General features: G+C 35.7%; 1 protein-coding gene across 3 annotated transcripts in view; it reads right to left on the reverse strand.

Moving 5' to 3' along the window:
- Positions 1-26,901, reverse strand: part of Vps13b (vacuolar protein sorting 13 homolog B) — a 675,222-nt gene that overhangs the window by 123,226 nt on the left and 525,095 nt on the right. For all 3 annotated transcript variants that reach the window (XM_033759979.1, XM_010619560.3, XM_010619559.3), the window contains exons 37-39: positions 21,257-21,459; positions 18,641-18,845; positions 17,895-18,079 (exon numbers count right to left, since the gene is read on the reverse strand). In XM_033759979.1, the coding sequence (XP_033615870.1) occupies positions 17,895-18,079; positions 18,641-18,845; positions 21,257-21,459 (593 nt within the window). The remainder of the gene's footprint in view (positions 1-17,894; positions 18,080-18,640; positions 18,846-21,256; positions 21,460-26,901) is intronic.

Consider the following 26,901-nt stretch of genomic DNA (forward strand, 5'->3'; position numbering starts at 1 on the left):
CAATAATTTAAAATTAGAATATTATTTTATAATTTTTAAACTAATAAAATACATTATAGAGTTGGATATAGCATATGAGTAGAAAAGAAGATGTGATTTCAAGAAAAATTTGTGCTTGGCAGAGGGAGGGCAGTGCTTTGGGACTAAAACTATATACTGGCAAAGATCTTACAGATACTAACCATATATAAGATGCATACTTAATGAAGAGCATCTTCAAAATGATTACCTAAAGCACCTCAAGTTCAATAAGATAGAGTTGTTCATCAGTCTATATGGGTATATCCATCCCTGTAGGTAAGAGTATAGGTTCTGAAATCACAATGCCTGAGATAGAATCCTGGGTTTGCTATTTACCAATGGTATTCCTATGGGAAATTACTTTAATCTTCTGAGTTTTATCATCTGTTAAATAAGACAATAGTTTTTGTAACATATGCACAAGGTTTTGTAGCATATGGACTGGGATAATTATGTAAAGCACTTAGGATAATGGCCAGTACTAAAAAAAAAAAAAGAAAAAAGAAAAAAAATCACCTCTTTAAGTATCAAACACTGAGGGTCAAAAGTCTGTTTTCTGTCCTTAATATATTGCTATCTGTCAGATTTGTTGGCTACTATATAACAACACACAGATATAGCCAAACCATCATTTCAGGAAATGCCACATCAAGATATTTGTTTAACTGACCAGGTGTGGTGTTGCTTGCCTGTAATTCCAGCACTCAGGAGGCTGAGGAAGGAGAGCTATGAGTTCAAGGTCAGCTTGGGCTAGGTAGTGGGCTCAAGGCCAACCTGAACTACTTAGAGAGGCCCTGTACCTTTCAAACAAATAAAATGAAATAAAACAACACCCAAATAAATTGACATCATTAATTTATCTCTAAGCACTGAATCTTAATCATTCAACTCTCTATTGACAACTGCTCCTACTGATCCCTACGTCTTTGTCCTAGAAGCAAAGATAAACTAAACTTATACTATCTTTTAAAATTCCTAACTTCTTCCCTCTGTCTTTCACACTTTGCACAAATACTGAGGAACTCATATGTTTGAGTCTTCTAGAAAACAACAACAAAAAAACTCTGCCAGCCTGGGATTTGGCTCAGTGGTTCTGCTACCTGCCTCACAAGCACAACGTCCAGAGCTTGATTCCCAGTACCAAAAAACAAAACAAAACAAAACAAACTTAAATTTGGGGTCAGGGATTTAGCTCAGTGGTTCCACCGCCTGCTTCATAAACTCAAGGACCCAAATTTGATCCCCAGTACCAAAAAAACAAAAACAAAAAAACCCTGTCAAACAGGGTCAGGGTCTCTACTCTGTAGGAATTATAATCCAGTAACTGAAAAAGCAAGCATAGAATACAAGGAGATGGGCTACGACAATGGAAAGGCTCCACCACTGGTACCCTGGTGACTAAAAATGGTCCAAGTCAAGAGTGACCTCAAAGTTGTCAAATTCACACCTTGATCCCACCTCATCAGTTCACAGTATACTGTGTAGAAGTGATAATACTAAGCTCCCCAAGCTTCCTGAAATTTCACTATGCCTGGGCTTTCATGATGCTGTAGTGACCACACCCTTATTGATTCCTGTATGAGTTTCCTAGAGCTTCCATAGCAAATTACCATATACTCTGTGGCTTAAAGTAGCAGAAATTTATTCTTTTGTAGTTCTGGAGACTAGAAGGATGAAGTTAATGGTCTTGCCCCCTCTGAATGTTCTAAGGAAGAATCTTTCCTTGTCTCTTCCTGGTTTCTGATGGCTCCCCTAAATCCTTGGTGTTCCTTGGCTTGCAGCTGCAGCATTCTAATCTCTCCCTGTATCTATACATGGTCTTTCCCCTTTATGTCTGTGTTTTGTTGAAACTCCCTTTGTAGTTCAACAATACTGGCTACTGGATTTTAGCCCATCCTTATCTAGTAATGACCTCATCATAATTTAATTATGTATGCAAAGACTTACTTCCAAATAAAATCATACTCTGAGATTCATGGCAGAAATGAGTTTTAGAAGAGTATCACTCAATCCAGCACAATTCCTAATCTACTATTTATTTACTAAATGAAGTAAGTTTTCTTTGTGGTTCCGTCTTCAGTTCTCTTCACATCATTTAACTCACCAACATTCCTAATCTACTATTTATTTACCGGAAGTAGTAAGCATTCTTATGGTTCTATCCTCTTATTTTCACTTTTTCTGAGTGTAATTTCTATTTTACTTTCATGGTTTCAATTTTCACCTGAAGAGTATGACTCCTCAAGGTATTTCTTAAATAATTCTGCCTCTTTGAATTGCTGGCCCACATTTCCAAACTTCTCATAGGCATTTTACTTGTGATTATTTCCTAAAACCTTAAAATGGTTAAGTGTTCAATACAGAACTTATCTCTTTCACATTCCTATCTGCTCAATTTTTCCTGACAGATCCTATGAATTGTGGTGTTGCATTCATTTAGCCCTTTAGAAGAGACAGAGTCTTCTTTAATTTTTATTTCTCATTATTGGCTAAGTTCAGGAATTGAAATCTGTTTATTTTGCCCCCAGATGTCTCTCTAACATTCATTTCCTCCTTCCAACTGTCATTATTTCTGTATAAATGCAATGTGCTATGAACAGGTCTCTGTGCATCCAACTTATAGTATCCTCTAATTTGTCCTTTCCTATGTAATCGGTCATGGATTTGGCTCAGTTCAATAACTATTTTAATGACTATCGGCATGGAATAAAGAATTTATGGAATAAAGCCTAAATGTCTCAGTGGATCTTGCTTTAAGCCTTCTTTTCAAGCTCATCTACTATCATATTAGCTTTTCTCTCTGATTATAGCATATGTTATATTCTTCTGTGTAATTATTGCTAATGTACTGTTTCACGCAACTTAGATTATAAGCTTTTTGAGATAATACATGTAAGGGCTCATTGCAAATATCCTTCATCATCATCTTTTAGTCTTCCCCTAAAGTTTGTAAGGCAGACTAACACCTAAATAAAGAGGATAAAGATCCAAAATTTGTAATACCCAAATGTCCTTTGACTAATGGACAAGTATAATTGGTATATCCATGTAATAAAATATTTGATAACAAAATGAAATACTTATCCACAGTATAATATGAATCAACTTGAAACATGTTAAATGACAGAAACCAGTCACAAAAGATCATATAGTGTATTTCATTTTGATGAGATGTCCAGAATATCCATACATATAAAACAAAAAGTCAGTTTGTAGTTGCATAGACTTAGAGGACAAAGATTTTGGAAGGTGATAGATAAATGGTATTAGGTTTCTTTTTGAGGAGATAAAAATGTTCTAAAATCGACTATGGCAGTGACTGCATACTAAAACTCACTGAATTGTACCTTTTAAATGAGTCAGATATGTAAGCTGTAATTCAATAAAGCTGTTAAAGAAAAAGGAGCTAATAGCATAAAAGAACCATGATCATTAATTTTGATGTACCATTTGAAGCTGGTACTATATAACATGTAAGGTAATCAAGTTTGAGTTTTTTCTTAAACTTAGAATTGGATAAAAATATTGGAAGAAATGTGTGAATTTTTCAGACCAACGTCTTTACACAAAATATAGGCAAAGGGATAAAGAATTTCTAGCTTGCAATCAAAACTCAATCATTCTCTAATATTCAATTTAGGGCAGAAAAGGGGTAAATCAGTACCTGCAGACAGGGAACAGGACAATGTAGTAATTGCTACCATTTACAGAGCATCTACTGCATGCTAGACATATTTCTAAGTACTTTTTACATCCAGCAATCATTCTCCCCAACTTTCAAATAAAGTAGGAGCTATTATTAATCCTAATTTAGGAACAAGGAAGCTAAAGAATACTGAAGTTACATAACACAATGTGCCTGAAGTCACAAGCTAACTTTGGATTTGGAGCCAGAGACTTTAGTTCTAGAATTTGTGTTCTTAAGAAATGGGTAATGTTGACTTTTTGTACTTCTTTTTTCTCCTGTTTGTTACTCTTAAACAATGTACCTTCCTAGAAGCAATCTATACTTAGGGAATAATGGTTTCTACTGCTAATTTCATAGAAAGAAATACTTTTATTTGGCTGACACTAACTCATAAAAAGATGGTCACAGAACATCCATTCATATTTAACATTGTTCATTCATTTAACTTTTTACATCTCAAACATTTTTAATACTGAGCAGTAAACATCAAACACATTCTGATTGTTAAGCATGTTATTTTTGTTTCCAGAAAGAAACAGCCCCCCCTTTAAATGCAAGGATATTTAATAGGAAGAAAGAAATGGGCTAATAAAATTTCTACCACCAAATAAAGTGACAGAACAAAAATGACTTCAGTATTCTTCCAGTTTGCAAATGTTTTCCATTTACTTTAAAAGCACATCTTACTGACAGATTCCTTCCCCACTTCTTACTTCTTTTCGAGGGGCAAGGAATGCTAGTATTTCAAACTATTTATTTCAAAAATCACACTTGTGTGTGTGTTTTTTTTCCTGCAGATTCTATCCCAGCAGATCTTCTACTAATAAAAGTACAAAATGAATTTTCTTCCTGCACAACAGACTAAAATGGCGTATCTCACAATCAGGAAAGAGCAGACACTGGTCACAGGACTGGAGGGCATATCACAATATGGGACACAGATCCTCAGGAATTATGGTTGTGCAGTCACCAGAGGCTGCTATTGTCTCCAAATCTCTCTTCTCAGCAAATATCCCCGGTTTCTTCTTGAACTAGGTGTGTCCATGTGACACAATTCTGGAGACTGGGGTGCTGGCAGCACAGCAGTACAGGGTGTGGATTCCAAGAAATATTCTTTTAAGGGAGGAAGTCTGATTTTTCTTTGGGTCCTTTTCTTTTCCTATGGCTGGAGTTGGGGTAAGCTGCTTGAAGCCTGTGCAGCCACCTTGGATCCTGAAGGAGAATCAAGTGCTAGTGACAGTGAAGCAGCACGAAGCTAGAAGATGCTGGAGCCCTCAGAACTTCGTAGAAACTCAGTTCTAGATCACCACCTTCATATTTCCTCATGGGTGGGAGGAAATAACCTTGCTTAAGCTTTGATGTTTTGTATTTTCTTTTTGGTACAGGGGATTGAACTCAGGACCTTGCCCTTGCAAGGCAAGAATAGTGCCACTGAGCTAAATTCCGAGCCCTGATTTTGCTATTTTCTGACTCTCATATCTGAACACAGTTGTAACCTATACAGAACTGAATTAGCCTCAGTAGAGTTTCTTGTTACTGGGATTCTTTACCAAAGATTCATTCACAGCTTATGTGGGTCTAAAAACTTCCTGAAACTACATTCAATCTCATCAGCTTTTCTGGGAGAAGAGGCGTGGCAACTCATTTAACTTTTCCGATCCTCAGCTTTCTCATCTCTAATAAGAGAACACAGACATTCCTTCAGCAGGGCTGGTTTCAGTCTTACAGTATGTATAAACTGCCTCACAAAGTACACAGTGCTGAGTCTAGTAGACATCCTCATTTCTAAAACTGTAAACACTGACCATAATTCTCATGAAGCTTGCACGTTGCAGCCATCTCTGACTTCTCTTATTCTTTAAATGATGATATTAATTGTGAAGGATATTAAATCTTTCTTTACAACATCTCTGCATTCATTTCTTTTCCTCCACTCCAAATACTCCAACTACTCCCTGGAGTTTACAGCCTGTCATCTTTGAGACCCCTATCAGGTCTTACCATTTCTGGTCTCCTCTTTCTCCATCCTACTTCTACCAGACCATTACAAAAACTATTCCAAGTCCTGGATTGCCAATGGTTTACTAAGGCCTAACAAATGAAAAATGAAATCCATATTCTAAATGTAGTCAAGGCAGCACAATACAGAAGGACTTATGGATTCACAGAAATCTAAGTTCATGTCCTAGTTTTATCCCCTTACTTGTTTTACGATACTAAGGAAATTACTTAACTTCTGAGAACCTGTTTCACTTTAGCTCTAATGTAGAGATAACTGCACCTATTCCACAGGGTGACAGTGAAGACAGAAAAATCCATGCCATATAAATGAATTTGGTGCTTTATACATAGTAGGTGCTCAGTAAAAATGATACCTTCTTCCCTCCTTGGAAATGATAGATGAAAAAGCCTCATCTGCAACTCATCACTCTTCCATTGATCCTGTACTTGTCTAGCCTGTGTTAGACAAAACTGATTATATGCTACTTCCTAGAAATGTTAGGTTTCACTTTCTCAATTTCTGAAATTTTGCTCACACTGACTCCCCGCTCCATATACCCATCCTACTTGAAAATTTCTTGAAATCCTACTCATCCTTTAAGGATCTCTTCGATAGCAAAGCCTTGTCCTGATGTTCCAATCAGCTCTACAGTCTCTCTGTGAAGAGGCACATTCTCTGTGCTTTTCATGGCACATCACACATTATACATTGCCTTGCTCTGTGTGTTCGCTGTTCCTCCTGAAAGACTGCAGGCACCTTGAGAACAGAGCTAAAGCCCTCTCTGTCTTTAGATCTCTCACAGCATGTAGCCCAGGTCCTTTCATCTGTATTTACTGAGTTAACCTCAAAATCCTCAGGCAGTGCTCTTTTAAGGGTATTCCAAGACCCCCCCCAAAAAAAAACTTTACAGTACTGTGAAGACAGGATTATTAAAAGGGCATTTAGGAAATAATCTATTTTAGATTTCCTTTCTTTGTCCAAAAAAGGAGGCAATGGCTTCTGGATATAAAACACTTACTAGTTGATCCAGCACCATTACCCATCAGTCAGAAACATTTATTATTGTGTCTATTGGATACATGGATTTTTTTTTTCCTTTTCTTTATTTCCTAAGAGTCTGGCTCAGCCTCTTACTTCCCTACCCCCCCCCCAGCTTTTTTTTTTTTTCTGCACTTCAACAACAATGAATCTCATATCTGGCTTTGAGTAACCCTCCTAAAAATGATGGATAGAAGCAAAGCCTCCTGGGACACATTAGTACAGCTGCCAGTGGGCAGGAGGTGCTTATAAAATAAAAAGCTCAGGATTCTGGGAACATATGTGTAGCTATAAGTAAGCCACCCAGCACAGCTGAAAACAAACACCAAAGAATACTTCCTTTTATTCTTTTTAAGCTAAGTATGGAATAGCAAATCATATTAGATAGCAAATAACTCTCAGAAGGTTCTCTTTCTCTGTATCTGCATGTTCTAATATCATAACCTTTGCCTATCAGGTCCATGTGCTTTAGAATTAGAGGAAGTTTGTAAAGTTAAGTTTAAAGCAGTAAAAGTCCACGTTCTAATTTATTGGATATTATCAAGTGTAACTGTCTGACTTGGAACATTTTCCATATAATTATGAAAAAGAAAAAACCCCCCACAAAACTATAAGGTTTAATGAAGCTTTAATTCAATCTGTGGAAAACAATACATAAGATGTTATTAGAAAACTACTGAAGACAATGAAATCATCACTAAGTCATAGATATTAAGCATTTCATTGTAAACTCATTTTCTAAAAACAGAAAATTATGTCAAGCTCTCATACCTCATAAGAACTGAAAGTGTATTTATAGAATCTGTGAAGCTGCCAACGTGCTACACATTCATAGCATTTAAAAGGAAGCACTAGCCAAGAAAGGTATAGATTTTAAGCATAGACTAGGGGACAAGAAATGATCTCATGTGTATTTTATGTATCTTGTGTGACACAAGACCGTGCATAATCTAAATTTTGGGAGGATGCTAGAACACAATAATAGGATTTAAAAAATAGTATGAAGACCTCTAAGGAATAGCTGTTGAAAATTTTTCCCTACATTGTGGGTAGTCTCTTCACACTGTTGGTGGTTTCTCTTGTTGTGCAGAAGCTTTATAATGAAAGAAATCCCACTTGTTGATTGTGTTAGTTCATGTGCAACTGAGGTTCTATTCATAAAATCTCTTCCTACACCAATGTCTTCAAGAGTTCTACCTAACCTCTTTTCCAGCTGGTTTAGTGTTTCTGATTTAATATTTAGATCTTTAATTCATTTCAATTTTAATTTAGTGAAGGGTGAGAGATACAGATCTAGTTTGTTTGTTTTTTTTTCCTCATTGAGTTTACTGGTATATTTTAGGTATACAGTACAGTTACATTCATCATTGGGATCTTGTACCTTTGCATGACAGGTCTTGGTTCTCAATTTTTCCCCTTACCCCTGACCTCCCTCCACCCCTTCCTCCCTTCCCTATTTACAAATATTTAATTTCCATTTTTTCATTTTCTCATGTGTTTTTTTTTCTTTTCCCTGACTTCCTTTCCCCTACCCTTCCCACTTCCCCTACACCTTTTTAATCTTTGGCAAGTTGAAACTCAGTTTTTCCAGCACCATTTATTAAAGAGGCTATCTTTCCTCCAGTGAGGGTGTTTGGCTCCTTTGTCAGTGGCTGAGTGTGTCTGGAGTTGTTTCTGCACCTTCTAATCTGTTCCACTGGTCCTCAGGTCTGTTTCTTTGCCAGCATGGTATGCCATTTTTAATCACAGTAGCTTTGTAGTATAGTTTCAAGTCAGGGATCGTGATATCCCCTACCTTGTCTCTATTGCCTAGAGTTGCTTTTGCTATTCTTGTTCTCTTCTTGTTCCCAATGAATTTTTGGATTGTTTTATCAAGGTCTGTGAAGTATGTTGCTGGAATTTCAGTTGGGATTGCACTGCATCTTTATAGCAGTTTTGGAAGTATGGCCATTTTCACTATGTTGCTTCTTCCTACCCAGAAGCAAGGGATGTCTTTCCATTTTCTGATATCCTCTTCAGTCTCTTTTCTCAGAGTGTTATAGTTTTCAGAGTAGAGGTCTTTGATTTTTCATTAGATGGGTTCCTAGATATTTCAATTTTTTGGATGCTAGGGTGAAAGGCATTGTTTGTCCCGCCTCTCTCTCAGTGAGTCTGTTTTTCATATACAGGAAAGCTATTGATTTTTGTGTGTTAACCTTGTATCCAGCTACTTTACTGAATTTGGTTATTAAGTCTAGAAGACTTTTGATGGAGTTCTTGGGGTCTTCTAAATAGAGTATCATATGCCTGCACATCACGGCAGTTTGACTTCTTTCTTTCCTAACTTTATTCCTTTTATTTCTTTCTCTTGTCTAATTGCTGTGGCTGTTTCTAAAACTATATTGAACAGGTGTGGTGATAGTGGACATCCTTGTCTTGTGCCTGATTTTAGTGTGAAGGATTTCAGTTTTTAATCATTTAGTATGATACTGGCTGGTTGGTTTTTCATAGATGGCCTTTATCAGATTGAGGTAGAGATCTATTTCAATTTTTATCATGAATGTATGCTAGATTTTATTGAATGCTTTTTCTACATCTATTGAGATGATCATATGGTTTTTATTCTTGGCTCTATTAATATAGTGTAGAATATATAAAGAATTTAAAAAAATCAGACCTCCCAAATTTAAAGACCCAATCCAAAAATGTGCATCTGAAATGAACAGACATATCTTAGACAAAGAAGTAGAAGTAGCAAATAAACATATGAAAAAATGTTCAACATCACTGTTCATTTGAGAGATGTAAATGAAAACAATGTTGAGATTCTATCTCACCCCAGAAAGAATGGCTGCTATCATGAAATCAACAAACGACAAATGCTGTTGGGGCTGTGGGGAAAGAGGAACCCTGCTCTACTGCTGGTGGCAGTGCAGACTGGTGCAACCACTGTGGAAATCAGTATGGAGATACCTCAAAGAACTTGGAGTGGAGGTCCCATTTGTCCCAGGTAATCTCATGCTGGGTATCTTCCCCAGAATTAAAAGAATCATACCACAGTGATATATGTGCACCCATGTTCATAGCAGCAGAATTTGTAATAGCTAAAACTTGGAAGTAGTCCAATTGCCCAACAACTGGAGACTGGATAAAGAAAATGTGTTTAAAAAAAAAAATGGAGTACTACTCAACCATAAAAAATGAGAAATTAGAGACATTTATAGCTAAATGGATGCATATTGAGGAGATATTCTTAAGTGAAATAAATATGACACACACATGTAAATACCAAATAGTTTCTCTAGTGTGAGAAACTGAAAATGTACATAAGGATTAAAAGGTACAATAGATAATGTGAAATAGGAAGAAAAGGGACAAAATGAAGGGGAAATGGGAGGGGTAGGGGAAAGAAAAGAAGGGAATGGAATTAATATGAGAAAATGAAAAAAATGGAAACAAAGTCTTTGTAGATAGAGAGGGGTGGAAGGGTTGAAGGGAGGGCAGGGGAATGGGGAAAAATAAGCACCAAGATGGGTCATGTAAGGGTGCAAATTTCTAACAGTGAATGTCATTATTTTGTATACCTTTAAAGTACCAATAAATTTAATTTAAAAATACATGGGGAAAAAGAGTGGTATGAAGATTTTCTCCAGATGCAGATAGCCTTTGATGTACAGAGAGAAACACCATTGTCAGATATTTGCAAAGGGAAAAGCTGGACAAACCATAGCAAAAAAGAATCCATTTTCTTTATAGTGAAGCAATCTTTGTAGAGACCCTCAGGCAGTCAACTACAGACCATACCAGGAAGGCTGCTCTCTAAAGTGCACTTTCAGAGTCAGAAAGACTGAAATGTAACAACTCACAGTATGTGGTCAGGTACTGATGATGAATTCAGCTAACAGAGCTGAGTGGAAAATGAGACCATTAAGAGTGACACAGAATAGACCACTTTGGTGGTTTCTGTGGAGCTCAAAATGACCCCCAATTCATACCCATCCTGGTAAAATGTCACTGAACCCTATGGCTATAGTTGACAAGGTTAAGAGTACTGGACAGCAAACTGGGTCAATTAGAATTGTGCATCTACAGTGGAGGCTGGATTTCCACGTGTCATGTTAAGAGCTCTAAAACTTGTGTTGGAAACTACCAGGTGGCCTGAGAAGCAGGAGGGAAAGAGTCTGTTGGAAAAAACAAACAAATAGCAAATATGGGGAAAGAAGCTGAGAAAAGTGATAATAAGTGATTACTGTCCTGGGTTCCTGTCTTGCATTCCAGGCCCAGGTCCTTCCAGAGGTCCAGTTGTATCTTGTCTTTGGACTAAGGACTCCCTAGTGTATCTTGATATTAACTCTCTCCATTTTTTGCTAAAGTTCACTTCAATGGGGTTTCTGTTACTCGAAACCTAGGAACTATAACTGATGACTGTTACAGAGGCCACTGTCCATGTGTCTGTGTGAAGGTGTCACTTGGGGGGCTACTCTCTGTCAGTGAGTGTATTTCATTTATTAATCACATGCTGAGCCAGCATTCCTCAAAATTATAGTGCCATCAACAAATTATAAATACAAACAAGTCCTTCTTAGAAAACAGGGACTCCTTGGACTAAGAGAGCAGGGATCTGTGTTCTTTTTATTAGTGAAAAGGATATTGATGATGCTGATACTGATGACAATAGTAATAATAATCCTAACAGCGACCACTAGCTGTCAAAATAACTTACTGAGCCTCTAAGTATGTAAGGTTATGCTAGATGTTTCACATGTATTATCCCTACTCCTTGTAATTCTTAGAGAGAGAAGTAGAAGTCTGTTTGGAAAGGTTTGTAACACATGGAACAATACAGATGGCACTGAGGAAAAGCCAGCCTTCTGGGAGAGCAGGTAGCCAGAAGAGGGCATTTAATAATGTGGATTTATTGTGACTCCACAACTAACTGTTGGTTGTGCAGTCTGAGAAAATTTAAGTGGTGTCCTAGTACTGACTAGATTGAGGAATGCTGACTCACGTTACCAAAATTCATGGATATATAAACCAGATTCCAAATTATTCATTCACCAAGAGATGAGTAAATGCCAAACAGCTTGAATACTGATGCTGACCCAATCAGTGTATGACAATCTCTTGGTAGATGGACTGCATAGAGAACTAAACTAATAGAAGGTTGTTTAGGTTGTTACATGATTTGAAAGACAGACATTTGACAATGGCTACATTCAACTCTTTAAGACAGATTTAACTACCAGGTAAATTATACACTTGGGCGCATTTCACCGGAGGCTGACAGGAGGACCCTTGCCAATAAATGCTACCAGGGCCTTTCCAGGTCTCCAGATCTGACCAGCTTTTCTTCTAAAGGAAAGTTTCTTTCTTTACATATCCCAATACTCAACCTGTCTTGCCTATCTGGGAATACTTTGAGGTTACTCTGAATATTTTTGGGCTAATTATTTCATGATTTAATAATGTAAAGGAAAAGGATAATTTTATTTTCCTTGTTTGCACATTCCCATTGGGGTGGCTCACTGTCACTCTTATATATCATGTATATATTGCCATCCAGTTTTTTTCTGTAGGGAAGAAAATATAGGTTTCAAGTCAGAAAGAACATAGGTTTTGTAGTCAGAAAGATGGAGGAAAAGTTCTAGCTCTCTCCCTTATAAATTTTATGATTCATCAAGGCAGTTAATTAACTTCTTTTAGCCTTAGTTTCTCCACTTGTAAAATGAAAGTGATTCCCACCTTTTATAATAAAATTCTTTTGTTCATTGTTCTTCCAGTGTGGTTTTACTTTGATTTTTATAATCATATTAGTGATTTTCCTGACTCCTGAATTGGATAAACAAAAGTGAATTGGGTACAAGTGCACTGATTTCTTTGGCATACTGTTTTCCTTCTTCACCAGAAATAAACAAATGACACAGCTTGTTTTTTATCTTTTTTCTTCTTATATCCACTATGAAGAAATTTTCATGTAAGAATTTTGCACTAAATTTGAAAATATTATATAGGAGGAATGATGCAATTTGGTGAATTCTGATATCTGAAAGGTAAACTGAATTACAATGTCAATATAACTTTATTAAAAAAGTATTTTCAAGTTTCAGAATATGGTGTTCCCTTAATATTGTATCAATCTTATTTTCATATTTTCTCATTTATTTGTTGTACTAATCTTTTAGAGACTTAATTTGATATATGACAAAATACCATCTTTCTTCATGGGGCAATAAGAACAAGCTCCATGGCCGGTAAGAATTAAAATATTCATTATCAGTTTCACTACAAAGAATGAATTTAAAACATGTAGTTTTGAAATGTAGATATTTTCAAAATGGAATCCTCAACAGTGTACACAGAAGGATGAGGAAAGAGAAAAACCATAGATGTCCATACAGTGCTACAAATTTCTTACATTTGGGCTCACTTAAACCACACAATACTCTTCTTACGATGGTAGAATTAGTTTATTTTATAATTATTTTATTTTACCTTGTAGAAACTAATATTGACATGTCAATATACTAATAACAGTTAAAATTTAAAATAATGAATTCATCAACTGACAACAAATTAAGTTCCCTTTGCTGTCTACGAACACTAATTTCTGAATTTTTACTCAGAATCTGTGGATAGTTTGATTTAACATAATGGACACGTTTGCCATATTTTTTATTTCAAAATAAAATCCATAAGTTGACGTGGGAAGTTTGTTTATAAATCTAATTAACAATCATGGAACAATGGAATACAAACAGGCAAATCTTAGACTTCTGCAGTCTAACTCAACTCTGCTAAGGTCAAATTTTTAAATGAATTAAATTAAATGCTCCTGAAGGAAAAAAATCACCCAAACTTAATTCTGTTTTTAGAACTAAGGCCAAGGAGATTAATTTCTCTTAGTATTGTAGAATTACCCTCTATTTGAGGGACAAGTGGGTTTGGCAGAATGTTCAATGATCTCACCAAGAGCCTGTGCAGTGTAATGACATACACTGGACGACTACATATTACGGTAGATGATACCACTGATGGATAGTGTACAGCAACCTGACATGGTTCAGTTTGGAAAACCAAAATGCACTCATTAATCCCATAAAATAGTGAGGAATGATGTGACATTTTGAATACTGTGAAAAAGGAACAAAGACATTCATATGTTCTTTTACATTTAATATATTCATTGAGAATCTCTATTGCACTGGAGACTACAAGAAACATATTGAAAATGAGGTATGATCCTTTCCTTTAGAGACTGTTGAGAAGGGACATAAGACAAAAAGTTATAGACAAATAACATGAAATGTGAGAAATAAGGTGAAAAAGAGGATAAAAGTTGTGGCATAAAGGATATCAGAGAAGGGCATTCTCACACTTAAACATGGTTCCCAAAAGAAACTTCATGGAAAAAGATGGCATTTTAGGTGTTCTTGTCAGAACTGTGGATAGGATTTCAACTGAAACAGAAGGGAGGGATTCAAAAAAAAGAGGAAGTGAGATGTTACAAGTTGGTTTGGGAACGACAAATAGGTCAGTTTAACCAGAGCACAGAGCGCATCTCAGGCGCTGAAGCCTTAAAAAGTAAAGCTGACAGAGGTGAAGTTAGCTTAACAGTACTGTTGAGGTCAGTTCAGCAGGGTACAGTCACTGAGGTTTACTTCAGAAAACTGCACAACCCAACTAAAAGGCCTTAGAAGGACAGACTGGAAGGAAGAGAGATTGAAGCCTGGAATTCCACTTAGGAGGTCTCTTTTAGTGGGTCAGGCTTTGTATATGAAAGAGGGGTAGAGAGAAAGAAATAAACATTTATTAGAAACTCAGTGTGTATGAGGCATCTATTTAACTGTATTAGGTATAACATCCTAAAATACTTGAGAAATGTAGAAGACATTAAATCCAATGTTCAGCAAAGAAATTGAAGCACAAAGAGATTACGTTTGGCTTAGGTTAGAGTCAGCAAAAAGAGGGGCTAGAAGATGAGACTATAAAGCCCATATCATTCCTACTACACCAACTTGATAAAGGGCATTCCTTTCATGAGCTCCCTGCAATTCAGAATTAGTTATTCACTAGTATAGCTGTTCCTCTAGTATAAACTTAGTGGTAAACATATGTAGCAGAGGAATGATTCTAACACTAGACAGATCATCTTTGAAAAAGAAAATAGGGAGCTACTTCTACACTTAGCCATCACAGAAACTTTCTTGCTAGGCAGAGCTTCCAACACGTGGACCACGTCTCATTTGTCTCTCAATCTCCAAAAGCAAAAGCTGCTGAGCTGAATCAAACCTGTGACTTATGTTACATATTTTCTGTTCTCAACAGAAGCTCCAAGGAAACAAAATAGTTTACTTGGTTCTAAGATTATAATCTAGAGTTGTTTCTACTAATGAGGCCCATCTCAAACCCCGGGGCAAATTCTGTGTATAGTGAGAATACAAGGATTACAACAGGAGCTCAGAAAGATGGCATCAAGTCTCCCTGCTGCCAGTCCAGTTCGTTCATCCAGTTGTTGATTCTGAATCAAGCTCTTCCAACTTCCAGTAGATGCAACCTTGTCTTCTTCCAGGCAAGTATCCAGCCTTGGAACATTGCTCATATTTCAGTTCCTTATTTCTTCAATGAATTATGATACATGGCCCAGACTTTTCTGATACCTGCTCTCTGTCTGCTGTGGCCTGCCAGGTTTCATTCATGAAGTGGTCTGCTTAGATGCCAAATCCATACCCTGGGCTGCAGGGACTGACGTAGATCTGAATTGTTCTATCTATTCTACAAAGGCAACCACCAGACTCTAATACAGTGATGGTGGTGAATCTTTTAAAGCTTTCAAGGATACAAACATCCCACTGTGGTATGCATGTCACAGGTTCGTCAACACTGCTCTAATTCTTCCTGGTCTAACCACTGCTTCTGCTTGATGCGGAGTCTGACTAAAGTTATCAGAGTAGTGGTAATTCTATTACTTAAATAACACTTGCTATGTGCCAGGCACAGTTTTACCAGTATTAATTCTTATAATCATATAACTATTAGCCCACTTTATTGTTAAAAAAACCAATAAAAACCCAATGCTGAAAAGTTAAGTTATTCAGCTAATGGGACACTATTTACAAGTGGTAGAACCAGGATTGGAACTCTAACATTCTGGCTATAGTTCACATTCTCTTCAATATTATGCCCCCGTCAGTCTAATGGCAGAAAGAAGATAAAGAAGATGGCACTAGTGAATGTACTCACTACTCTAGATGCCTCATTAAATACAATTGATGCAATAATGACACTAATAAATATTAATTTAATCATTAACACTTAGCTATAACTCTGAACCTAAAATCAGTTGGAAAGAGGCTCTTACGTGAAGTTGAAATTTTAATACGTGAGTATTTGCATGCCAAATGAAAACCTACACATACTCTGAATTTTGAGAAGTCTAAAAAGACAGTGGAATTCACATATATTGCTATTACACCTAGTAAAAATAATTTAAGAATACTAGAAGTCATAATCATGAATATGATTTGATAGAAGGGAATCAAATTTGAGTACATGGTTTCTCTTACACGAGAAACCTAAAATATAAATAGAGTAAAATAAAGGAGAGATGGTAGGAAACAGAGAGGCAGACTTTTGGAGATGGGGAAAGTGATGCGGGAAAGAAAGAGAGGAGCAGGGTAGAGGGGTGACAGGAAAAACAATCAAGAAGTGATATACATATGTATGAATTCCCCCAAATGAAAGTAGGCATTATATATATTGCAAACATATACCAATACAAAAGCACAAATAGGCTATTTTCTAACAGTAGAAAGAGAATGAACACAAACAAGTAAAAAATAAATTCATAATTTTGGACAGCAATATAAGAGCTATGAAGAAAGTGAAGCAAGGTAATACAACACAGAATGAAGTAGAGGCAGTAGGCTAGCCAGGCTATGACAGCTTAGCTGGCAAAAGTGGGGATGGTGATAATGTTTCAAGATGAGGGGTGACCAAGAGAAATGACTGAGGTGGCATGCTCAATGAGAAGGAGACTTGTGTAAGTTCTAGTCAGAGATGGACAGAGCACATGACTAGAATGCTCTTTTAAGTATTAGAGAAAGATATCAGAGAGTTTTAAATTGGGAGACTGATGTGATATGGCCTACCTTTAAAAATGATCACTTTCCCTGCTATTTAAAGAATGCATTAGAAGTAGTCAAGAAAGGAGACATGAGGATCTACCAGGAATATACTGTAGTAGGGAAGTGATGATGGCAGATAAGCCTTAAGTTTAACTAGTAGGAACAGAGGCAGGAATGCGGAATAGGGACATATTTTAGAGGCAGCACTGACAAGATTTGTTGACAGAATGGTTGTGCAGAGTTAGGGAAAGTGAGCAATCAGGAATGCCTCCTAGGTTTAGAGTGAATGGTTGTAATATCAGAAATAAGTGAAAGACTAAGGGAGAAACAAATTTGAGGAGAAATTCAGATAAGGAGAATATTAAGAAGGAGAGCTACAATATAATGATATCCACAATGACATGTGCATTAAATTCTGGTACTTCACAAAATTGTAGGGAATACGATTACTGGTTAGACAATTTTTCTTATTTTAAAAGTGAGCCTGTAGTATGTGTGTGTGGGGAGGGTACTGATGGAAAAAAATAAATGTATACAAATGTACACACATACAAATCTTCCAGAATGAAGCCAATTAATTTTTATAACTGATGTACACTAATAAAAAAAAAATCAGGCTATCTCACACCTGAGACCATTTTCATTTTATACTGCTCCAAAAGTGTTTCCAAAAATGAAAACTAAAGTCATCAAATTCTGGCCTTACATGCACACATATTATTTTATACAGCATTTCTAGCAACTTTGAAGAAATGTGTAGTGAACTGAATTGTTCCATTATAGTTAGAGATCATGGTAACCTAACCACAGCAGGATGATGAGTAGGTCTGAGAACAATTGAAATAGTTATGCATCTTAAATTTAAATTACACTATTTTCTTCTTTTAAAATCTCTACTGTACATACATATATAGAACAGCTGTGTGTATTTCTCTTTGATATTACTGACACAAGAAATCAATACGCTCTAAACATCATTCTTAAGGAATGATCAGCACTTTCTCATGATGTTTTTATTTTAAATTGAATAATCATTACATACCTGTAGCACATCACCTAGGTCTGCTGTACTGATATCTGGGTCCTCTGTGGTGTTGAAAGGCACAGGAGTTATTCGTACAAGAATGAGCACTCTAGGTTCTGGATACCTCCATAACATCATCCCTGGGCTATCTTCAGTTTCGTTATGAAACAAGACTTCATAGGCACCAGGCAGTTTCAAAGGTTCTGTCAAATGGCAACAGAATAATAATATGCTTTTGAGGGAACATGTAACATGTTAGGGGCTGCACACTCCTATTGGATATGATCCCCATACTCTGCGAGCCTGTGGCAGGAGGATCACAAGTTTGAGGCCAGCTGGGCAACTTAGCAATACCCTGTCTGAAAATAAAAAAAGAAAGGGCTGGATGTAGCTCTGTGCAAAGCCCTCAGTTCAATCCCTAGTACCATGAAAAAAACAAACAAACAAACAAACAAACAAACAACAACAACAAAAATAATTCCCCAAACATACACAGACATTAATATACATGTTGGTTTCTTAAGAGTAGGAAATAAATATAGGAAGAAAACAATATAAAGAAAGTAGAGGTATAAAGTTGATCATTTTTTATGGATTGAGACAAAAAAATCAATAATTTTCAAGTTTGAATTTGATAATGTACTACTTTATACTGCAAGTATGAATGCACTTTATAAGCGAACTTGATGTGGCATCATTTAGTGACCATTTATTTAAACATGCATGCACATACATCCCTTCATACCAAAGCTGTTATTACTTACCAGCATCTTGTATATACTGAAAAAGACCTGTCCGTAGATCATCTGAACTTTGTTCACTTTTAAAGGTTTGATTCTTTTCCATAGATGGCATCCGAGGCACTGGTTCTGAAACTTGTGCTTCAAAATTTCTTTCCTCATTAAGATATCCACTGAGTAATTCATGTAGGAGAACTAAGCAATTCAAATGTTCTTGACCCCAGAAGACCTGTAAATTTACGTGAAAAATTCTATTGGCCTTTAAATACAAACATTTCTTGAGCATAATTAAGTACAATCATATTTGAACTGATGTAATTTGATAATCATCAATTTAATTACTGATAAACTCTAATTGCTAAATATTTAACTAATAAAAGAATGAAATTCTATTACTTGAATACATATATAAGAAAATTACTGTTTTCATCTATTGTGTAAATAGCATACATTTATTTATTTACTTATTTATTTATTTTTGAGGCTTGAACCCAAGGCCTATATACGCTTTGTAAATGTCCTACCACTGAGTGCCAGTGCTAGACTAATGATGAAATTACATTCAAGTATATTTATGAATTTATTTAGCTAAGATAACAAAGAACATGTATTATGGTGCAAGAGAAGGTAAGGGAGATCCTCTAGGCCAACAATGGCAAAACTTTTAGAGCCATGATAACAAACTCTGTGCTGCTGCAAACATGCCATAGGTTACTATTACTGCTCTAGGCCAAAATGTCAATAAAATAGTAAGAACCTTGTAGAATAGCTTTGAACATTTTGTCATGAGATTAAATAAATAATCCTCATTATGGAATTCCTTTCTGTGTACTTTTACACTTCAGAGAAAAAGAGAAGAACTTATTCAATACACTTAAAACTTAGAAGGCTCCAACTTCTGTGTTAGTGAGACGGCACCAATACATGAGACTGCACAGTCCCTCCCCAAGAATCAACTGCCCAGGCGCTACAAGAGAGTTTCAGAGCAAAAGCATGTGGAGTTTCCCGTACTGGAGTAGAATTTTTCTTTTTCTGAATAATGTTTTTTGAATAATACTGTATAATAGATGTATGACCAGTAGGTCCTAGTGATGAATTGCAGATTTTAAAATATCAATAATGATAAATTTATCTGAATATACTGAGTAAAGACAATATAACTATTAATCCTAAAAGAACCAATTAATTTAGAGAAGAGCAAAGAACATACAGAGAGAAAAAAGTAGCCCTATACTTCATAGGTAAGTTTAAAATCTTAGGCTTAGGTTGTCCGAAATAAGAGATACAACACCAACTCTACCTTTTTACTTTCATCAATATTATTTTTATTAGATTCTGAAAAAAGAGATAATTAAGTAGTCAAGCTGGGGAGAAAAACAGATTTCAGCCTTTAAATTGTCAAGAGACTAGAATGTAGTCAATGACTAGAATGTAGAGAAGGTACACTTGTTTTTGCTCTTATTTCTGGTTTAAATGTGTAGTTGTTTGATGTGTTGGAAGCAAAACAAAACCATGTTACTAAATATGTTAAGATTGATGATGATACTGAAAATCTCAAAGACAATACAGAATGTTAGTTATCAGAATCTTCCCAAATCTTGATCTGTGTCAGTAAGACTGGTGAAAAGTTGAGGCAATACAACTTTAAGATAAAACATGAAATTCATATTTCATTACTGACAAATTAATCATTTCAGTTTTCTTTTTTTAAAAGGGAAGATGACGATTTTTTTTGTAATTACAAAAGCAAAATTTTAAACTTCAGTCATTTGAATAATTGCAAGAGCAGACTAAAGGCTTAATCCTCACAAATCATTTCAATTTTCTATCATTGTGAATCTTGTAAGGTTTTTGGATTTATGACAAGTTTGAATGATAGATATTAAATCACATATACACTAGATTAAAAATCTATCTATATATCATCAAGAAATAAGATGGATATTCTCACATATTCCATACTTGGCTATCAGGCAAATACATAAGAGAGCAATGTGACATACAGTTTAGTCATCAGACATCAACCTAACAAAATGGCTATTATAAAATGTCTTATAAATTGCCAGTGATATGGTGTTTGAAACACACTGACTAGTTTATAATTACAAAAAGTCTACACATGAAGAAAAGCTTGAGGCCGGGGATTTAGTTCAGTGGTGCTGCTGCCTGCCTTGCAAGCGCAAGGTCCCCAGTTTCATCCCCAAACCAAACCAAACCAAAGAAAACAAACAAACAAACAAACAAACAAAGCTTGATCCAGAAATTCTCCTAGTTATATACCCAAGGATAGGAAAGTATATATTCATAAAAAAGTGTATGCAGATGTACATGCCAGAGTTATTTGTAAAAGCCCAAAGTGGAAAGACCCCAAATATCTCTCAAGTGACAAGTAAGTGGTAAGGAAAATGTTCTAAAACTGTGGTAGTGAACACAGAACTCTGTAAATGTACTAAAAAACCAGAATTTTTACTCTTAAATAGATAAACTATACCTCAATAAAGCTTTAAAATACTTACAAAGATAGCAATCTGGCAATACTTTTTTTTTTTTTTTTAAACACAGACTTAAAATGTAGTGAAACAGTTAAAAAAGAAAAGCTACTCAAAAGCTTATAGGAAAACAGGGCTATTCCCCACAGACCTGTAGCAGACCACCTCTTAGATCAATGGATATTTTTGGTAGAGACTGTTCAGTGCTTGGATTGCCACTGTGTTTACACCATTTAGCTTCCAGATTGGCAGTAACACAAAGTGGTCCTATCAAAATCCGACTTCTTTCTTTGAGACTTGTTTTAAGGAGAAAATCATTTATGCTGAGTAGAAATGATGATCCAAGAATTATGCCTAAAAATAAATAGAAAGAGCTGTATATTATAATTATTCTTGAGAAAACATTTGAGAAAGGGCTATCTGCGTTTTTCAAGAGTCAGTTCACTCTTTGTCACTTCAGTTAGCTTTCCACTAGTTTCATGTCATTTATACATAATTTTGGTTATGAAGCAGGTATACCTCATTCACATTCCTAACAAGGCAATATTTGCCAAAACATCATGACATTTTCCATGTGTGAACATTTATGTTTTATGAGTAGAGACGTTTTCATTAAATTGTGCAAGATTTAAAAAAAAACTACATTAAGAATAAGAACAGCTGCTTCATTTGTCTGTAGTTAATATGATGGGAAAGGGCAATTTTCTATGATTTCTTACAGCAACAGAATACACTGTATTACTTTGCTAGACACTCAGCCTTTTGAATGGCCCATGTTAAAATTCAAAACAATCAAAATATATAACATGTGTTTTTAAAAAAACTTAGTTTAATCCAAACTTCACACATCATAACCACTTGAAGTTTACAAAGTCTTAAAAACAGATAGTGGCAGGTTAGATTTATGAGAAAAACTATATGTTGTAGTTCAAAGTAAATATACGCAGAAAAGGAATACACTTTAAAATGTAGGTTTTCTTTTGAACTTAAAGTAGGAGTGAGGATCAAAACCTTTTCATAAAACCAACAGCACACTTTAAGATATTTAGCTGCAAAGTTAGCGTGGTGAGTTCACTTTCCTCTCAAGGAGCTCATATTCTAAATTGTCATTGTGAATATTGAATTTCACCAGACCATGTTTGTAATGCTATTTGATCCTTTAAAAAGATGAAAGATTAAAAAACACCTTAGGCCCACAGTATACACATGTTTCAAAGTACAGTACCCACATTGACTTTTCAATTCTAGGGAGATTTGAAAACTTCATATATGTTGCATGTTTCTACTGAGGTAATACTATACATAACTTCTAATTATCCACAGAAGGCATCATACTCATAAATACATTTTCACTAAGCCTTTGGTTAAAAAATTATCAAGGTAGAAATCGATTTATTTCATTAAATATGCCACTGAATTTTTATTTGATTTATACAATTCTCAATTCAAATCTACATTTCACTTTGAAAAACTCGGAAAAAAAATAGATTAAAAAATACTTAAGAATCAAAGCCCAACTTTTCTAATGGGGTTTACAATGTAAGTTATAACTTCCTGACAACTGTATTACATTTCTTGATTTCTCAACAGCAAACATCTGTTAAATGAGATGCATCAATTCATCATGCAGAAATTTTCATAATGGGATTATTAAAGTACAGGTTTAATTCAGAACAATCATCTATAAAATGAGCATTAAGGGCCTGTCAGAATTACAACACCCCTTATCCTCAAATGCATGCATCTTTCTATTACTCTATACTGACATACTCAGTAATTTAATAGTAATCTTAATGTAAATGTCTAACTAATCCCTGAAACACCCAAAGGCCTCCTAAATTGGTTAGAAGATTTAATGGCTACTAGTATTTCTTCAAGAACCTAGACTGAAAATAACTGGGGTTTTTAAAGGGCTCTCCTTTGAATAAATTCCCAAGATCTATCTCCCTTCCTTCTTCTTTTCTTCCTTCCCTCCCTTCCTCCCAGCTACTCTCCTTGCTTTCTTGTGGTACCAGAGAGTGAACTCAGTGCCTTAACACTGAACTACATCCCCAGCCCTTTTTGTAATTTTTATTTTGGGACAGGGTCTTGCTAAGTTTCATAGGCTGGGCTTGAATTTACAATCCTCCTAAGCCTTCCTTGGTATTGGGATTGCAGGTGTGAGCTACCACGAATGGCTTATTTTTATTTCATTCTTTGCCATTCCACTTTTTGGCCTAACTTTATTATTTTAAATCATCACAGAAGAGAGACTTTACTAATTCAGGCAACTGACAGGGATGGATACATTATCTTTAAGCAATAGACTCAGCATCCTAGAGATGAGCACCATCTTGTTTCGAGAAGTTCTGGGTACTGTTCTATAGCTATTCAGAATCTGTTCTACTGAATTGAACTGACAGTTTCGAATACGATCCTATTTTCAGTCACATCAATGTTTAATTGGTAAACAGAAATTAAAAGTGCTTAAATCTTTGACATTCGCCAGTTTGCATTATTATAAGACAAAATAATAGGACCAGATGGAAGAGACTTCAAAAGCCACCCACTCTAAGTCTCCAACTTAAAATATTTTTTCTTCTATTTTGTGCTAATTTTAGATCTACACAAATGTTGCAGAAATGTAGAACTCCCATATATCCTAACGCAACTATATAACAAGAGTATATATTGAACTTAGCCAATTTATACTGATATAATAAAACTATTGAGTTAAAATTGCTAGTTCCCTCATGAAGGTCCTTTCTTTGGTCCAGTATCCAACCTAAGATTCCCATTTAATTTAGGTGTCACATCTCTTTAGTTTTTAATATGCAACAGATCTCCAGTTTGCTTTGTCTTCCATGACCTTATGACTTCTGTACAGTCCAAACCAACTATTTTGTACAGAATCTGTCAATTTGAGTTTATTTGAAGTTTTCTTATGAGCAAAATATTGTGGATTTTTGGCAGGAATCCTACAGAAGTGATGCTGTTAGTGTATCTTATTGGAGTATGTGGCAGTGCTATTTCATTACTGTATTGACTGGTCACACGGCTAAAGAAGATTTTGCCACTTTGCTGTTACTATTTTCTTTTCTGTAAATAAATAGATTGGGGCGATAATTCTTGGAGATTCAGCAGACATCTTTTTCTACTAATGTTAGAGTCAATGAGACTCATCTGAAATGATTTTTTTTTTATTACTGTGGTGTGTGACACTGCTAGTTTCCCATTTCATTTATGCAGAACTGACTGTCTCTTCTACTTAATTTACTAGTTTGCTTATTGACATTAGCATGAAACCCTGAATATTTATTTTATAAGTTATAATCTAATATTACCATTACTTACTTTGAAATTGAAATTGAACCAGCTTTTGGCTACTGGGGGCTCATTTAAATTGGTTCTTGTGTTCTTTGGCTATACCTTCATCATTATTTAAGGCCCTCTTAAGTTCCTGGCCACAGGATATTTCAGGCTCAATTTGTATTTTCCCAACCTACTTAGGCATCAGCCATTTCTCAGCGAAGCTTTGGATTTTTTTGTTGCAGATGATATATAGAAACCAAAATCTGGCTGATAAGTATGTTCATTGTTCCTAGGATATTGCTGTTTCTAGACTCTCCTTGCAAAAAGTGCTAAAAAGTATATGTGTACTAATCCATGTATACACTCCTGTATCTTCTCATCTGTAAATATATTAAAAACCTTGAGTTCATGCTGACATGTCTGATTCTAACTGAGCACCACAGGAAAGTTTCTAGCCTTTTCCCTTTATTTTTCAGTCTGTAATTGTGAAAAACTCGCTGAGTACCCCCTTCTGATATGTTTGCTTCACATCTACTCTAAAACATCATTTGGAGTGGTCAAAATTAAAGCAAAAGAACTAAGACAGACATAAAGGACAACTTCAGGGAAACAAAAGTAATTAATTATTGAAAAGACTATTAACAGAAAGAGCTCACAATTCTTTCTGAAAGTCTCTTTAAGAATGGGTTTGACAGGGTGCTGGGGATTTAACTGAGTGGCATTGCTGCCTGACTCGCAAAAATGGATTGGACAGTGAAAGCGATTTAGCTCAGTGGTGCAACTGCCTGCCTGGCAAGTGCAAGGTCCTGAGTTCAATCGCCAGTACCAAAAAACAAAAAACAAAAAACCAGAATTGATTTGACAAAAATCTGAAGCACACCAAAGAATGAGATTACCTTCCTCATGCTACAGCAGCTTTCTTTCATTTGTACAAGAATATCTGCAAACATAAGATTAAAATCTCAGCCCTTCAGAAATAAAATACTTCAGAAATAAAATAAAGAAGTACTGTCTTTATTATCTGAGGTTTTGCCAAACAAATCTAGTATTGGAAATAAAATTAGTATGATGTATGAATACTCAGGAAGTTGCATACCTTCTCTCAAAGAAGAACTTAAGTAGAGTTAATAGAAGGTTCTTTTTAACTCCTAAAGGTTTATAAGTATTTATTGACTGTGATAGGAAAGGATGAAAAAAAATGTCTAGAGTTGGAGCACTAAAAAAAAAAATGTTTACAGATTTTGTGTCACTGTATACTTGACTAACTCCATGAACATTCACTTCCTGTCATACAAATTCTATTCTTTTTTGCTGGAGCAAACAGAATGGGATAGCTCGATTTCTCAAGAAAGAAATATTAAGGTAGTGTGTTAACTTTGTATTAATAAAATGAAATGTCTGAGATAATTAAGTTACATAAAGAAAAGGTCTGCTTCAGCTCCCAGTTTTGGAGGTTCCACTCCATGACTGATTGACCCTACTTTTTTGGGTCTATGGTGAGTCAGCACAGCACAGTGGGAAGGAACATGTAGCAGAATAAACTGCTCACCTCTTGGCAGAACAGCACTGCACACCTCAAGACCAAGGAGGGGATAAAGGTGCAGGGAAAGTGAGAAGGGTAGGGGAAAGGTAATAAGGGGAAAAATATGAGAAAATGAAAAAATGGAAATAAGGTGTTTGTAAATAGGGAGGGGAGGAGGGGCTAAAGGGAGGGCGGGGACAAAATGAGAACCAAGACCTGACACGTGAAGGTACAAGATCCCAATGATGAATGTAACTATACTGTATACCTAAAATGTACCAATAAACTCAATGAGAGAGAAACAAACAAACAAACAAACAAACAAAGACCAAGAAGGGGGCAGAAAAGAGAAAGAGACTTAGGTCCTGCCATCCTGAGGCCATGCCCCTGATGACTTGACTTCTCTAGTAAGGCCCACCTAGTCATGCTCCACACCACCTCTCAATAGTTCCATGCTGGAGACCAAGCCTTTAACATATGAATATCAAACATTCAAACTATAGCAGTAGGAACCGAAACATCTGGAAAATGGCATAGAATTAGGAAGTCAATGGTCAATCAAACCTTTGGGAGCCAGTGACAAGAACAGACTCACCTGAACACTAAGGGCAGGAGGAAGCACTATGAGCCTAAGATATAGACTTTGCAACTTAGGCAGACTCTGACTCAATTATTGCCATATTGCAGTGGTAACAGAATCCAATGCCTCATTTTACTGGACTGGGAAGTTGCCATGTTTAGTAGATTTTTGTGATATTTACTAGAATTTAATTTGGTTCAAGTATGAGAATGAGGTCCACTAAAAACAAATGGGGAATAACACTAGTTTTGGGAAAGTGACCTTTCTTGTTTTTTAGTCTTAAAATTAAGAAAATGAAGGCATTAGAAACCACCAATGAAGCCTGAGGCTGAAGCTGAGTAATACAGAAGGGAGACACCTAATGGATTCTGCTTTTCATAAGTATAGCACTGGTTAGGAGTTA

The sequence above is a fragment of the Fukomys damarensis genome, unplaced genomic scaffold, assembly GCF_012274545.1.
Source record: "Fukomys damarensis isolate Sample0158 unplaced genomic scaffold, DMR_v1.0_HiC HiC_scaffold_5, whole genome shotgun sequence".
NCBI lineage: Eukaryota > Metazoa > Chordata > Mammalia > Rodentia > Bathyergidae > Fukomys > Fukomys damarensis.